The 17,918-nt window shown below is 42.2% G+C and overlaps 1 protein-coding gene across 1 annotated transcript in view; it reads right to left on the bottom strand.

Moving 5' to 3' along the window:
* The window catches only part of EHHADH (enoyl-CoA hydratase and 3-hydroxyacyl CoA dehydrogenase), an 89,112-nt gene that overhangs the window by 55,299 nt on the left and 15,895 nt on the right, over positions 1-17,918 (bottom strand). The window contains exons 4-5 of the mRNA XM_075318967.1: positions 17,325-17,436; positions 13,136-13,240 (exon numbers count right to left, since the gene is read on the bottom strand). Coding sequence (XP_075175082.1) covers positions 13,136-13,240; positions 17,325-17,436 — 217 coding nt within the window. The remainder of the gene's footprint in view (positions 1-13,135; positions 13,241-17,324; positions 17,437-17,918) is intronic.

The following is a 17,918-nucleotide window of genomic DNA, read 5'->3' as shown; positions in this document are numbered from 1 at the left end:
GAAGCTATTTCCTCAGGATACCATACCCTCTCATTTGATATCACTTCTTTATAAAATTCTGAGCCAGGCGGCACCCTCTGTGGTTTTAGGACCCAAACTTTATTACTAGTTGGGAAGCAGAGCTGGAGACGTCCTTTACGGATGAGGAAAAGCAGAAGGCGCTCTTATTTACACACAAAATGTCTATGGCCAGGTACGCTACAAGAAGAATTACAAGATTCTAGCAAGGTGGTACCAATGTCCGGTAACTCTTCATAGAGTTTTCCACACGGTATCGGAGGAGTGCTGGCGCTGTGGATTGGGTGCTGGTACTATGACGCATATATTGTGGGAGTGTGCTAAACTTAAAACCTTTTTGAGAGATGTTTTTAGGACAAATTCCAGAATTACAGGGGAGACAATACAATCCTCCCCCTAGCCATCCTTATTATCCATGCTTCCTAGCTCCATTAAATCTCATAAAGGGTGCTTTACACTCTGCGACATCGCTAGCAATTGCTAGCGATGTCGAGCGCGATAGCACCCACCCCCGTCGTTCGTGCGACATTTGGTGATCACTGCCGTAGCGAACATTATCGCTACGGCAGCGTCACACGCACATACCTTGTCAGCGACGTCGCTGTGACCGCCGAACAATCCCTCCCTGAAGGGGGAGGTGCGTTCGGCGTCATAGCGACGTCACTGCGGCGTCACTAAGCGGCCGGCCAATAGAAGTGGAGGGGCGGAGATGAGCAGGACGAAACATCCCGCCCACCTCCTTCCTCATTGCCGGTGGACGCAGGTAAGGAGATTTTCGTCATCCCTGCGGTGTCACACATAGCGATGTGTGACGCCGCAGGAATGACGAACAACATTGTACCTGTGGCAGCAGCGATATTAAAGGAAAGGAGCGACGTGTCAACGATCACCATTTTTGCGATCGTTGATCGTCGCTCCTTGATGTCACACGCTGCGATGTCGCTACCGGCGCCGGATGTGCATCACCAACGACGTGACCCCAACGATATATCGGTAGCGATATCGCAGCGTGTAAAGAACCCTTAAGAGTGACTTGTTGAGGTTTTGCCGTAAGGCGGTGCGGTCATTCATACTAAGACATTGGCGCACAACGGTAGTCCCTTCTGCTCGGGTGTGGTTACTGGAGCTGGCATTTATCCATTACATGGAGGATCTAACGCCAGAGGCTGAGGGAGACCAGGAGAAATGCCTGAAAGTATGGCAGTCGTGGATTCTCTTCAAATATACTGATTATCGGGACCTTTTGGGGCTATGAGTTGGCCATAAGCTTGTATTCGGGGCCCAGAGCCGGTACAGTATCCATCACTGCTTTTCACATCCTCCCTTCCCGCCCCATATTTTCCCTCCCTTTCTTCCCCTTTTCGTTCTTTTTTTATTTTATTCCTTTCTATTCAGTCTGTACTTTGAGGTTTTATTCTCCTCTATACTTTCTGTTCTTTCAAAAGGTTTAGACCTGATTTGCCCTACGCATCATGATGGAGCGAATCATAAAAATTTAAAAATTGTATTGGCTGTATGTTGAATTGTATAACTATAGCTGATGGGTGGAATTTGTCATGTAATTGCTTACATTTATTATCAGATGGTAAGATAACAGCTTAGCTGTTCTGTAACCAGTCATGTAGGAATCAATGTTTGTTGGTCTATAGCTCAATAAAGAAAAAATATTCTTAAATTGGTGCAAACCTGTGCAGCTGCACAAGAGCTAAGGAAGAAAGAGAGCATTATACATGAAATTGTGCATTATGATGAAGGCCCATGTGCTGTTCTTGCACAGGGGCCCTCATCTAACTCTGTCTGGCCCTGAACCATTTTTAGGAGTAAAGGAGATGGACATTTTCTGGTTGTCCGCGCTACTGTTGGAAAAATAGTTGCTCCACGCTGTAGTACTGTTTAATAGTAGTTTTATTACGCATTTCATTATGAATTTGAAATGTGTAATAAAGCTACTATTAAGGACAACAGCGTGGAGCAACTATTTTTCCAACAGTAGCGCGGTAAACCAGAAAATGTCCATCTCCTTTAAGGCGGGCTTTGCACGTTGCGACATCGCAAGCCGATGCTGCGATGTCGCACGCAATAGTCCCCGCCCCCGTCGCAGGTACGATATCTTGTAATAGCTGGCGTAGCGAAAATTATCGCTACGCCAGCTTCACATGCACTCACCTGCCCTGCGACCGTCGCTCTGGCCGGCGACCCGCCTCCTTCCTAAGGGGGCGGGTCATAGCGACGTCATACGGCAGGCGGCCAATAGCGGCGGAGATGAGCAGGATGTAAACATCCCGCCCACCTCCTTCCTTCCATATAGCCGCCGGTGGCAGGTAAGGAGAGGTTCCTCGCTCCTGCGGCTTTACACACAGCAATGTGTGCTGCCGCAGGAACGAGGAACAACATCGGACCTGTCGCGGCAGCGTAATTATGAAAAAGTCAGAGCCTGCACCGATGATACGATAACGACGCTTTTGCGCTCGTTAAATCGTATCATCTAGGATTTACACACAACGATGTCGAAAGTGACGCCGGATGTGCGTCACTTTCGATTTGACCCGACCGACATCGCACGTGCGATGTTGCAATGTGCAAAGCCGCCTTTACTCCTCAAGATGTTTGCAGATGAAGATGTTCTTCTATTGCGGGTGTCACTGCAGCAGCTGTATCCTCGATGGACATAAGCACAACCTAGACAGGTGAGCACTGAGCAGCCCCTCTAATCGTCTCCCTTATACTGCATCACCCTATGTGCGCTTGTCTGTCTTTTTGGCCCTGAACCATGTTATAACTTTAACTTTACAAATGAGCCCAGAGAGCTACACATGAAATATTCTTATGTCATCCAGTAATATAGTTTATCACAATAAAGCAAAGTACTTTAGTGCTGTGATAAGCAATTTGTGCTTTCAGGGCATAAGTCACATATAGGAGAAAGCGACTTTAACCATTTACGGTACACTTGAAGATTTATTGCAAAAAAATACAACGATGGCTTGTTGTTTTTTGTGCAAATAAAGTTTATTTTCGGAGAAAAAAAAAACCCCATGCATCATTGTTTTTGATTGGGTTTTTTTTTTTAATCTTTCTCACCAAGCGCTGTACAATATAAATTGTAAAATACTTGATTCATCTGAAGCAATCGTGTAAAGGCTGCTTTACACGCAGCGATATCGCTAGCGATGTCGCTGGTGAAATCACCCGCCCCCGTCGGTTGTGCGTCACGGGCAAATCGCTGCCCGTGGCGCACAACATCACTAGGACCCGTCACACTACTTACCTTCCTAGCGACGTCGCTGTGACCGGCGAACCGCCTCCTTTCTAAGGGAGAGGTTTGTTCGGGGTCACTGCAGTGTCACTAAGCGGCCGCCCAATAGAAGCGGAGGGGCAGAGATGAGCGGCCGTAACATCCTGACCACCTCCTTCCTTCCTCATTGCGGGTGGCCGCAGGTACGATGTTGTTCCTCGTTCCTGCGGTGTCACACGTAGCGATGTGTGCTGCCGCAGGAACGACAAACAACCTGCGTCCTGCAACAGCAACATTATTTGGGATTAGAATGACATGTCAACGATCAGGTGAGTAATTTTGATCGTTAACGGTCTTTCCTGCGTTTCACACGCAACGACGTCGCTAACGAGGCTGGATGTGCCTCACGAATTCCGTGACCCCAACGACATCTCGCTAGCGATGTCGTTGCGTGTATAACCCCCTTTAGACTTATGTCCGCTTATCAATGTCTGTAAAAATCTGTAGCAGAAATTGACATTCTGCAGATTTTAGAGACGCACAATGCAGGTTTCACTGTAGGAAAATATTCTTAAAACCTCATCCACATATTTACTAATGTATTCCAATGCTGATCTTACCTTTGGAAATCTGACGGAAAAAATCTGCTTTTCCGACCCATAAGAACCTACCCTACTGCTGGTGGTGGATGCCGGCAGATAGACGTATTTAACTCCTAGTTTAGTAATAGACACTACTAGACATAATTAGGAGGCTGATTATACTAGTGACGACTAAAGGCTACAGATCTTTTGCTCATACTGTGCTTGTACTTTCTAGTGATACAATTTATTGCACTAAACCAAAGTACTTTTGTGTTGTGACAAGCAATCCGTGCTTCCAGGGAATAAGTCACAAACAACGTGCGCTAGAAGTTTTATTGCAAGGGTGGGTCTGAAATAACTTACATGCTTACAATGTAAATTCACTTCAAAAATTTATTTTTAAGAACTGAAATTATTTTGTAGGTTACAGTAAACCACTTTCTATAGAAAAATAAAACAAAACAGCGCTTTACTCACCTTTCCTGAGTTCAGCTCAGAGTGTATGCTGCTGCTTCTGCGTCTATTATTGTTTGCAGCACTGATGTCATGTTGACAGCACTGCATTCACTCAGTGAGCCCAGCGGCTCGTGCCAGGTACTAACTAGGGCATAGCCAGTGAGCTCGCTTATTGGCTGCAGCGCGATCAATATGACATCAGTACTGCAAACAACAACAGACACCAGGATCAGAGAAAACCCCCTTAGGCCTCTGTCACACGCTCGTGCCTCCGGTACGTGTTTGGCAGTTTTTTCACGTATTGGAGGCACGTACACACGTGGACATATGATTTCATAATGGTTTGGATACACGTAAGTGTTATGGTTAATATTTTATATTAAGTTTGATTATCATTTAAGCAATTTATATATCTATATATCTTTGATAATTTTGTACTTTTATATTAGCTTCATAAGTGTTATTCATAAAAGCAATAACACAGGGTGTACTCTTTGTTATAAGGATGCTTTTGTCTCAAATGTCTTTGTTAATGAAGGTCCAGAAAACTGGACAGAACTAGATTTTTAGGAATGCAGCAGGATCCATAATTTACGATTTTGTTATTTTCAACTTTCATTCCATTTTTGGTCATGTACTAAGCCGTCCCCTTTTCTTTTGTGGTGTTAATAAACTACTGTCTGGGCATCTGAGATTCAGACAAAGCCTGGTACACGGACATTAACTGTGTGTTCGTGTGTTTGTCTCCGATGCATCGCTATTAATTGGACCAACACTGGCAGATCTGGAGATCACTTTGTATCTCACCCTAAATTAGCTCTCCCAAGAAAGTGGTTTCCACGACAGAACATGGTGCAGAAACCTGGGATGGTTAACTGGACCTCTCTGTGACCCGACTACAAAGACCTTCCCAGGAACCACTGAACAAAATCCGCGGTGAGTAACCCATTGTGTTACAAATGTTTCAGTGCTTTCTGGAGGTCCGAGACGGGTACGTAGTGGTCCAACAAGACCATTCTTATCAAACCTCTGCCAGTGTTTGGATTTTGTGTGTATGATTGAAATAATAGAGATATGCCATCTGTGATCTGTTATATGTATCAATGTGTTTTTAAATGTGCGAATGATTGCTGAAGGAAATTGAATGAAGAGTATATCATCTCAGCAGTTGAAAGATTATATGTTGTCCTGTGTTTTCTATATGACTGTTATCTCTGGAATTATATTTTAAGCTATGAGGATCCTTTCATGTGGGACTGATTGATGTTTGAGTGACGAATGTATTGTAAAAATCTGATAAACCATTGTGCTGGTGTTTATGTTCTCTTCAATTTGCATTTAAGATGGTAATTGGCTTAATAGGAGGTGTAGTTTGTAATCATCCAGTTTATCCAGACAAAGAAACATATAGCCATTAGCCAGAGAGGGAAAACTTATTGAAGATTTTATTTTTGGAGCTGCGCCCTCTACAGGACAAGAAAGGGAACTTGTTTGAGTAGTTGAAATCTGATATGCTCTGGTCTGGATACACTGTCTCTTTTGTGTTTGATGTAATCTGTTTGAGTCAGAGGTAGATGGAGATTTTGTAGGAAATTAGCTTAGTCTCCCATGATATATTATATTGAGAAGTAGAAGTAATCCCAATAACTGTTGGTAGTAGAGTTTATGAATTGTTATTTGTTTGGTTCTGTATCAGAATTGTACGGGTACAGAGGGCTGGTAACCTGATGCTTCCTAGAAATTCTTCTCTTGCGAGAACAGTGGTTCTGGGAGTAGAAATCCTTCTCTTGCGAGCAAATTGGTGCTGGGAGAAGAGTAGAGTCTTCTGCGGTTAAGACTCTATGGCCCATTTCAGTTCTACGGTTAACTGCGGGCATTGAAGTTGCAGTCAGAGGACTGGCAGCTATAGGATGTAATCAGCCTCAGAGGTACCACCCATGTCCCTACAAAGGGTATAGAAGAAAGACGAAAAGGGAATGAAGCAATGGATTGATGCAAAATGTTATTGGAATTTTTTTGTTTTGGGAGATGTTTTTTTTTCTGCAAATGTGAAGACTGTTTGAAAGATAAAAACAAACAGGTTAGAATGTGGTAAAGTATCCAAGCGTCTCTCACTGAGTGACCATAAATCAGATTAAACCATTCATGGTGGTGTATATGTAATCTGTGATAGTATAAAGGCCCAGGGAACGCTGCAGTCTCTATAACTGATGTAAAACCTGTGCTGCCTCCCCCCTTCAGCACCCCTGCCATATGCAGGATCATTGGGATAGACCTCGGACACTGTGGCCAACACAGTCCCTCTGGAGCTAATATTGCGTGTCCTGTGTTTCCCCATGCCCAGGTATATTATCCTTGCTACCTAGATCCTGAATCTCCTGTAAAATTACCCTTACATTTAGAACATATCTCCAGGGTATTCAGGAGGTATATCTGGCCACATAGGAAAACCTAATCTTGGTAACTTTCCAGAGAATGGAGTTTAACAGAGGATTAGACACTGGTTTTAGGCAGAATAAGCGACAAGATTTGTTGCAGATTGTAGCATAGGACCATACTCAGTTTTGGGTATGAACATAATGATAAGAATCATGGACTATTGCTGCGGTGTGTTATAAATGCCCATAGACCTGCAGTCCAGGGCACTGTACCAGTCTCCCAAAGTGGAGCAATATTAAATGGATGTATTTGAGGGAAATATCCCCTGGGTAGCTGAACTAGAAAGGAAAGCGTTAATTTGGCCCCCCTGCAGCCAAGTAGAAGAAAAGGGAGGGGTAGAGGGGGAATCCACCACAAGAAGGAGATAAGAGACTAAACTACAGGAATACACAAAAGAGTGAGGAAAAAAAAAATAGCCTATATGTAACCATTATAGAGGAGAAATAACACAATAATGTTTATTGATAACAAGTAAAATGGTGCAGTGGGTACAACCGAGAAAGGGCAGCATCACAACAATCAAAATATGTAAAAGGAATATTTATAATGTTGGATTATAATGGAATGTTTATAATGATGACCACAAGCAGCAATGTGAATAGACCCGTATTGACCTATAATGATACAAAAAGCAGCATGAGTTATAAAAAGTAACATGCTGCGTGTGTATGTAAGGCAATGAGTTTATAGAACAGAATGGAATGATGGTGAAGTATATTACAGCAGCAATGTATGAAGAACCATACAAAAGTAACATGCTGCGTGTGTATGTAAGGCAATGAGTTTATAGAACAGAATGGAATGATGGTGAAGTATATTACAGCAGCAATGTATGAAGAACCATACAAACGTACATGGTGTAAATGTAAGGTGCTAAAAAAAAAAGAGAAAATGTGCAAGCAGTAGCAATGGTAAATGTGTCAGCTAAAAAGACTGAAGGTATGTCATCCATGCTGCATAGGAAGATAGCACAATGTGTGAGAGGATGGTGCCTCGCTACGGACATCTTGTTGGTGTGTGATGTCCAGAACTAATGTGTGGTTTTGTGATTAGTGTCACCTTCATCAGGGTGTGGAGTTGTCACAGCCGTAGAGGCTTTAAGGGCTTAGACTACAGCAATGTAAAAGGTTGGGCTTGTGGGCAAAAAGGTTTTTTTGTTTTTTGAGGGGACAAATGTCCCAAAAATGCAACAACTACTATCGTGACCCCCACCACCATAGGAAACTGACAATTCAGACGTCTCCCACAACCCCATTGTCATCCCCCGGGGACTATATTCATTGTTCCTATTTTGTGACCCAGGTTTTAGTTTTCTCATATTCACTTATTAATTTAAGGACAGACGTGTTGCAGAAAATTGGGACCTGCATATAATTTACCCTAATTGGGCCCAAGGTGACCAACCCCCCCCCCCCCTTAAAAGAAGGCACTCTGTGTAGTCTCCGAATCCTGACTGACAATTCCCAAAGCTAGTTGTTTGACTTGAGAATAAATCCAGACAGTTGTGTTCACATAAGCAAAATAGACGTGGGAAAAACCTTTAACCCTTTACCGCCACAAGCAGGTTGGACATATAGCCAGCGTCCTCACCCAAGAACACGGTGGCAGACAGCACCCTCCAGAGTATTACTCTGGGATACTACATTCAGTTATTACAGTGACCCCTGCTTGTGTAAGAGCTGGGCAGCTGTTTCAGGACTCTATTAGACAGACAGAGGACATAGTGTTAAGCTGCCCCCTCACTCCAAGCTCCTCATGCTGTATCTGAAAGACTCCAACAGGCTCAGACCCACCATCTTTCAGTATAAAGGCCGGACAAATATTAAGCTTTTCCCTCTTTACATTCCCCCATAATGCTCTCAAACTGTAATGGTCTAAATCCAGCTGCATGATTAACAGTGGATTGTAGAAAAGGGAGGAGAATATTTGGATGGGGAAGTGGGAGGGACCATGAGCCAAGACCTGTCCCTGTGGGAGGGACCATGAGACAAGACATGTCCCTGAGGGAGGGACCATGAGACAAGACATGTCCCTGTGGGAGAGACCGTGAGACAAGACTTGCCCCTGTTTTTCAAACTAGCAGATGAAGAAGTTCAGTTTGATATGACACATGACTGTCAGGCATTGGTGGAGGCAGAAACAGAGGACTTGACAAATATCACTGATGTACCACTCACTAACCCCTCTGTTGAGTATTTTATAGATGGTTCCAGAGCTTTGGACAATGATCAAGGACTGTTCATCACCGGGTATGCAGTAGTCCACAATGGTAAGGCAGTAAGAACCATTCCCTTCGAGCTACTCTGCGCAAGAGGTTTGAGTTGAAGGCATTCGCTGTAATGTGCAGTCTGGGAAAAGGTAAGAAGAGCAATGTATTTTCTGACTCACAATATGCTTTTGGGGTAGCACACGACTTTGGCGCCATTTGGCGAAGCCGTAATTTCCTGACCTCTGCTGGCAAACCCATAAAGAATGCGCAGGCGGTAGAGCAGCTACTGACAGCACTCACCCTTCCCCGAAGGGCAGCCATAGTCAAAGTATCGGCACACACACGGGAACAAACTCCCCTTGCAGTAGGGAATGCACTGGCCGACAAGGCGGCTAAAGAAGCAGCAAGACTACCTCTGACAGACATACTGGTCATAACAGACATAGCCCTCTCAGGGAGCTTAGTGACCGATAGTGCGGGGTGCCCCCTTACAGCAAAGGAGGCTGGCACCGTACCGGCCCCAGTGGCTGTTGATCGTGAACTATTGCAGGTCTTCCAGACCCAGGCCCCCTCAAACGAACAGAATGCGTGGGTCAAAGTGGGCGCTGTACGGTCAGAGTCAGGGGTATGGCAGGTAAACACCCGGATTTGCCTCCCACGCTGCCTGTTCCCCATGATGGCTGCCCTGGCACATTCTCCGGTGCAAAGGTGTGACGTGTGCGGTAGTGCTGCAAAACTGATGTGCCCCAGGGTTCCCGAATATGGCTGCAAAGTATGTCTTGTTTGTGCAAAACACAGCCCCGGTAGGCCTATTTGAGTTCCGCAGAAATTCAGCACCAAAACCAGATTACTCATTTCAGAGACTGCAGGTGGACTACATACTGCTGCCTAAGGTGGGTACTTATGAATATGTCCTGGTATGTCTGAAGCTTAGACCGTGATGAAAGATAATACAAAGACCACAATTACCATCAAGAAAGTAATAAGTAAGGTGGTTTGCAGATATGGGTTTCCCAAAACTATAGAAAGTAACAGAGGTGCTTACTTCAATGGAGAATTAAATGAAACAGATCATGGCTGCTTTGGGAATAGAACAAGCTTTCCACGTTCCCTTTGACCCACAAAGTAGTGGGAAGGTGGAATGCTTTAACGGTACTCTTAAATTAAAGTGCATGGAGGAAACACACTTGTCCTGGGTAGATTGCTTGCCCATCGCATTGCTTTCAGTGAGAACTGCCCGAAGAGGTATAAAGAAGCTGTCCCCATATGAATTAATGTTTGGTAGTATTCCTGAGACAGAATTATATTTCCTACAGCAATTGCAGGCCTCGTATGCTTTTCTCACTGAATATGTCGCTGAGTTGCACAAACATCTGACTGTTACTCATAACTGTGTTCTTTCCTCCATCCCAGACCCCATGTTTATAAGCGGCACACACACACCGGCACCAGGTGACTGGGTCGTGGTCAAGAGACACATAAAGAGACCATTGGAGCCTAGATCCAGGGAGCCATTCTAAGTGATGCTAACCACTGCCACTTCTGTCAAGATCCAAGGCAAAGATACAAAGATAACCACTCTGCCTTTTGGATTATGCTGATGGCAACTGTACCTCTTGTCCTATCAATGAGGCACTAAAAGAGGACTGTGATAACAAACTGATAAAGCATCACCAAGTTCTGTTCCAAGATATGGACTCTAAAGCACTAAGAACTGTTGGATATGCACTCCGAGCCCAATATCTTCTAATTCTACGCCATATCTTGCAGATCCCCTGACCCTATATGAGGACTATAAGTTACGCCTGTGATGCTCCCACTCTTAGGACTGGAAAAACTGTGAGAGTACTTCAATTACTCGTGATTATTTGTAATGATAGTTGTTTCCAGAAAAGTGACCATGGATGTTTGGAGCAATAGTGAACTGTGGTTTACACATTCTGTGTAGACTTGTGAACAACTTTACCAATTTAACTAACATTTTGAGTCTAAGACATCCTGAAGGAATGAGGTCTGTCTCAAAAACTGCTGAAATTTGTGTACCAAACCTTCTAAGCAAAGGACGTTTGACTGATATGTGTTGTGTTGGGAGAACCACTGACATAATACACTGCATAATGCCTAAGGATTTATATCTAGTATGTGGTCACCAGGCCTATAAATGACTTCCCCGGGGCGCAGTGGGGATCGACACCTCTGCACGCCTTATGCCGCTACCTTCATATTTCCTCATGGTGTTCTAGATATAAGTGCTTTACCTAAACATTCCCTATATAACCGAGCTGCAGACAAATGTATCCGACAATTTGGTTCTCAGGTATCACTGGGTGGCTGATGGGCATTCTACAGATGGGAATGTTGATACTACTAGTGTATGTAGCTGCAAGAATTGGTATATTTGTTGTGACAACATTATGTAAAGAGACTCGTAAGATCAAACATCACAGGCCGTCAGTTAACACATCTGCAAAACATCAAAGTGCTCCCTTGGTAAACATATATGATGAAGTTTACAAACAAGATATCTATCGGTGAACGGGGTTGGCCCCTTCATGCTGTCACAGCATGGGGATATAGCTGATGGATAAATTGTCTGTAAATAATAAAAAGGGAGGAATTGTTATGGTTAATATTTTATATTAAGTTTGATTATCATTTAAGCAATTTATATATCTATATATCTTTGATAATTTTGTACTTTTATATTAGCTTCATAAGTGTTATTCATAAAAGCAATAACACAGGGTGTACTCTTTGTTATAAGGATGCTTTTGTCTCAAATGTCTTTGTTAATGAAGGTCCAGAAAACTGGACAGAACTAGATTTTTAGGAATGCAGCAGGATCCATAATTTACGATTTTGTTATTTTCAACTTTCATTCCATTTTTGGTCATGTACTAAGCCGTCCCCTTTTCTTTTGTGGTGTTAATAAACTACTGTCTGGGCATCTGAGATTCAGACAAAGCCTGGTACACGGACATTAACTGTGTGTTCGTGTGTTTGTCTCCGATGCATCGCTATTAATTGGACCAACACTGGCAGATCTGGAGATCACTTTGTATCTCACCCTAAATTAGCTCTCCCAAGAAAGTGGTTTCCACGACATAAGTATTTTGGAATGGAACGTGTGTCCGTTCCGTACTTACGTGAGTCCGTGTGTTCCTCACGCCGACATGTCCACGTTTCCTCCGGCAGCACAGGTGTCACACGGCCCGCACCCATACCACACGGATGTAGTGTGGATGCGGTCCCATGTGACACGCGCCGGAGAAACACGTGTCATTTTAAAAAACACATACTCACCTCCTTCTTCCCTGCAGAATCTTCTGCTCCAAACAGTTGCTGCCGGCCGCCACTCATTATGAGCGTGTTATGGAGGTGGGCATGCTGTCACAGGCTCTGATCTCCGCCCCTCCGCTCGGCCAGAAGCAGCATCAGTGGGGAGTGGGCGGGGCTGGAGCCGAAGATCAGAACCCTGGACAGCAGCATCAACCACATGAGTATGCAAATTACCGGTTCTCCATGTGTTATCGCGGATAGCATACGGAGAACACACGTGGACCGCACGTACCGGAGACACGTACTTGCAACACGCAGGGAAAATATGTGTCTCGCGGCATGTGCGTGATTTCCACGTGAGTGTGGCAGAGGCCTTAAAAGGGATTATATACTAATGGACAGACCTTTATTAAAATGCTACGGGACCCCTCATAAAATAAAAACAAGACTGTTCTAGCAATGTGGGTTCTGCATCTTCCAGTGCTCACATGACCCTCAGTGTGGTGACTCCCTGAGCTCCCATGACCCTTGGTGTGGTGTGTCCCAACGCTTCCATGACCCTCAGTGTGGTGCGTTCAATCGCTCCCATGACGCTAGGTGTGATGACTCCCAGAGCTCACATGAATCTCGTTGTGGTGACTCCCAACACTCCGTAGCCTATCGGCAGCCAATGATGAGCTGCAAGCTTCACACTTCCGTTAGGCAGGAAGGACAGTTTGATCTGAAAGAACTGTGAAAGCTGCAGCCCATCAGAAATTGAGGTCAAGGCAAAGAGACACATGATGAACCCATGGGCCATATAACAAAAAAAGAAAAATGCAACACCCAAAAAAAAAAAAAATAAAATCTATTTACCAATCGAAGTATTAATAGTTTAATGTTCATAATGTAGACGTAAACCTCGTATTTGCTTACCTATAACTGTCCGTGCCAGCTGTATTGCTGCATTAACAACATTACCCTGTACCACTTCATCAACAATCCCAATCTGTAATGCTTCAGTGGCAGGGACATGTCTGCCTAAAAAAAAATAAAAAAAAAAAATTAAAAGCACCAATTAGTCCAGAAGATTCTTTCAATTATAACAATCTCTTCTTTAGTTTACATGTATAATGTGCAATGGAAGTCACTTGCTACCACATATCAAGGTCAAGGTGGCAATATATATAGGTCAACAACAGATCTAGGTATATAGCATTCACCTCTAGTAAGAACTCATTTTTGGTTGGAAATACACTCTTGCCTATATGTACATCATTTTTTAAATTAAAACTTTAAAATGTACGTCTAATTATCCACTTAATTCCTCTATGTATAAATTGGTTTCTAATCTAAAATATTAACAAAAAAAAAAAAAATAAAAAATAGTGTTTTAGCCAAACCTGGGAAACATGCTCCTGGAGGGGCATATCAGGCCCTTTTCCTGCGCGTCTGGTACCCCCCCGCGGACTGGAAACTGTGGCGAACAAGCTATAGCATGCAGTCCTGCCCCCCGGTGTGCAGATTTCACCAGTATCTGCTCCCTAAGCAGTAAAGTGGAGAGAGTCTTTAAGGACCTGCGCAATTTTCTCTTTGTTTTTCCCTCCTCTTTTTCCAAGAGCCTTAAGTTTTTTACTTTTCTGTCAATATTGCTGTAAGAGGACTTAATATCTTCGGGACAAATTGTTCCAATTATTTTTTGGATTATGTTTTGCGGAAATTATTGTGTGGTAAAAAAAAAATTTTAAAAAAATTACCTGGCAACATAAATTTACAGGTCAGTATGATTATAGAGATACCATAGTTACTTATTTATTTTTTAATTAAAATCTAAAAATGTGGTTTATGTCGCTATTTTCTGAGACCCAGAACTTCTTTCTTTTTCCTTCAATAGACCAGACCCGTGAGGGTTTTATCAATACCATTGGGTGGCATATATGTTCTTTTCTATCACTTTTTTGGGTGGGAATTGCAGTGACCAAAAAACTCTAATTCTGTTGTTTTGATTTTTTTCCCCATTTTTGGGTACACCATATGGAATAAATATTTTTACATTTTAATAATTAAGCAGCAATACCAAATATAGTTTTTTATTTTACTATCTAAATTTAGAGAAAAGGAAAACAATTTAACTTTTACATAGTTACAAAGGTTGAAAAAAAGACCTAGGTCCATCTAGTTCAACCTTCCTCCACCAATTCTGCATTTTGTCATTTATAACCAACAATGTTTTGTGTACTGAGGAAATCATCCAGCCCTTTTTTAAAAGCTGTTATAGTATCTGCCATTACTACCTCTTGTGGTAGTGTATTCCACAGTCTGACCGCTCTAACTGTAAAGAACTCTTTCCTATTTAGCTGTCGGAATCGCTTTTCTTCCACTCGCAGTGAGTGCTCCCTGGTCCTTAGTACTGTCTTTGGAAGAAATAAGTCATGTGCCAGTCCTTTATATTGACCACACATGTATTTATACATATAAATGAGATCTCCTCTGAGACGTCTTTTTTCTAAGCTAAACATATCTAATTTTTCAACCTCTCATCATATGGGAGGCCTTCCATTCCTTGTAATAGTCTAGTTGCCCGCCTTTGAACTGACTGTAACTTCTGAATGTCCTTTTTAAAATGTGGAGCCAAAAACGGGATCCCATATTCCAGATGTGGCCTTACAAGTGATTTATAGAGGGGTAACAATACATTGGGATCCCAGGATCTAATCTCTCTTTTTATACACCCTAGAATCTTGTTTGCTTTAGCAGCTGCTGCTTGACATTGAGTGCTGCTGCTCAGCTTCACAGCACAACAAATAAACACTTTTTGTCTGCTACTTGGCAAAAACCATGTGCGCTATACTAAATCGAAAGCGCTGAATCCAAATCTGAAGTTAGTTTTTTTGTAGCACGTCAGGATATTAAGTTATTCCAATTTTTGTGAAAATTAAAATAAGCAATTAATAAAGATACAGAATCGTTATGTCCCACAGTTTCACAACATGTATTATCATTTTTATTGAAAAAGAAGTATAGGTAAATAAACCAAAAAACTTAAAAATCACTTATAGTAGCTTAAGAAATCGCCTTGAACTCAGCAGAGTACTTTTAAAAGTGCTTCAGGCACTTGCTTTTGCGCTTGTGAGTGGTCCTAGTGGCCCGTTGCAAAAACCAGCAGTAATCACCCATCATGTTGGGGTTAAAGCGACCTGGGTATCTTTTTTCCATAGTAGAAATGTCCTGGTGGAATCTCTCACCATGTTCGTCACTGACATTACCCATATTTGGAGGAAAGAAGTCAAGATGTGAATGTAGGAAATGCATTTTCAATGACATTCGGGCACCATGCATTTCGTATGCTTGAAGCATATTGTCTATTAGTTCAGCATAGTTTTCTGCTCTTTCGTTTCCAAGGAAGTTTTGAACTACTACTATAAATGCATCCCATGCAGTTAGTTCAAGTGGGGTGAGTTCTTTCTTGAAGATTTCATCATGGATTAGTTGGTGGATTTCAGGACCAAGAAAGATTCCTGCTTTGAGTTTGGCCTCAGTTTTCAATGCACTAAACTTTTCCTTCAGATACTTAAATCCATTCCCTTGACGATCCATTGCTACTACAAAATTTTTCATTAGTCCTAGTTTAATGTGAAGAGGTGGAAGATAAACTTTAAGTGGATCGACAAGTGATTCGTGTTGAACATTGTGCTTACCAATCTTATGTTCATCTCTATTGGGCCACCGTTTAATTTTATAATGGTTGTTGTCATCTCGACTGTTCCATAGGCACAGAAAGCACATATGCTTAGTGTAACCTAACTGCAAACCAAGGACTAGTGCAACAACTTTGAGGTCAGCACAAATGTTCCATTGATGTTCTGAATATTTAATCAATTTCAGAATGATCTGCATAGAAGCATAGGTCTCTTTCATTCCAACCGCATGTACAATGCCTTCAACAATGCCTGAATAGGCGTATGGCCTTTTCTAAGTATAACTCAAAATCTGGACGTGCTGTGCAAATTCTGAGTTCATATTTGGAATCAGCATGTTCAAATTAGTAAAGAACACATGTTTTACCCTCAGTAGCAAAATCATTGTTGTGCTGTGATTTGTAATGAGAATACCCAAGTCCTTCTCCTGTTCTGTAGTCCAGAGTTTACTTCCATTTAATGTATATGCAGTTATAGGATTACTCCGTCCTAGGTGCATTACTTTACATTTATCAACATTAAATCTCAATTGCCAAGTATCTGCCCATTCTGACATCTTATTCAGATCATTTTGTAATTTTGTACTATCAAGGTCAGTTTTTAATATCCTACATAGACTGGTGTCAATAGTATAGACTGACACTTCACTTATCAATCCCATCCACAAGGTCATTAATAAAGAGATTAAAAAGAATTCATCCTAGCACAGATCCCTGCAGTATCCCACTGCTGACTATAGCCCATTTAGAGAATGTACCATTTATGACATTTTTTAATGTTTTTAATCATTTTAAATGAACAGCACAAAAGGGACTTGAACTTACAATCTCTTGATCCCCTATACAATACACTTCAGTACTGTAGTAGTGCAGTGTATTGTGAAATAGACAAGCTCCTATAAAATGCAGCCACAGGATGGTCTTCATGGGAGTAGTCTTCAGAACTCCTTTGGCATTCATGACAACTGATTGGCACTTCACAACCTCCTGAGAGGTTCCAGTGGCTGTCAGGGGTGAAGACCACCATGTTGAAACCTTTTAAAATGATGTAGTCACACTTGAGAGCATGATTTATAAAAGGTAAACGTTATCTGATCAGAGCTAGCTCCGATCCCATCAATTACTCTTTGGAACAACTTATGTAACACAGACGGTAGCCATGCTGCATGGAACAGGCTCAACTCCTGAGCCTGCTCTATACCGCGGTTGTGCACGGCCATCATACAATGGGTATCTCTAAAGGGTTACTAAATTTTCAATTTAAGTAGTATAATTTTTGGACATGAAATGATTGCAGGTCTGCTCCATGAAAGCAGCAGCTAGGTAGCTTTGCAATTTTAGCCACATTTTCAACTTCTAGTAGGAGAATTTGGATAGCTTTCGTCAGCATTTTATGTTTCTTTTTATCCATAAATACAAAATAATCACCTCGCACAATCACATCTAGAGCTGCAGGAACACCAATTAACCGGGGTAGGCGTTGGGTTCCTCCGGCTGCTGGCAGAATGCCAATTAGTACTTCGGGTAGACCCACCCGGGACTGTAATCAAAAACAGCAGGATATTATACACGATGCACAGTTATTATTGTTTTCTCACATTTATATGGTGTTGATATATTTATCTATAAAACTGAAATACAAGATTCCCATTATTCTATGTTATTTTGAGTTTTATGACCTAATTGAATTACTTTATTTTGTTTAAATAAAACTTAATGAAAACCAAAAACGGGCAAGAAAATCATCAATATCTAGAAAACCATGCAAACAATAATGGTCACATCATACAAAAGCATATGGGGTATAGAAGCTCATGTGGATGAAAATCATGTCTCCCCTACAGTGGACCTCTGCTGAGGGTGTGCCCAGCTATGATTGAAGGAGGATGACAAAATATATTGGACTTTCTAGAGCTACTGGATCTTTTGCCAACTTTCTAAGATAGTCTACCATAGTCGAGATTTAAGTGATCACTGTCATTTTATCAAGCTACGTAAATCAATAGTACAAGTGAATATAAC

The sequence above is a fragment of the Anomaloglossus baeobatrachus genome, chromosome 7 (genome assembly GCF_048569485.1).
Source record: "Anomaloglossus baeobatrachus isolate aAnoBae1 chromosome 7, aAnoBae1.hap1, whole genome shotgun sequence".
Taxonomy (NCBI): domain Eukaryota; kingdom Metazoa; phylum Chordata; class Amphibia; order Anura; family Aromobatidae; genus Anomaloglossus; species Anomaloglossus baeobatrachus.
The sequence above is the reverse complement of the archived record's forward strand: the minus strand, read 5'-3'. Positions and strand labels throughout refer to the sequence as shown.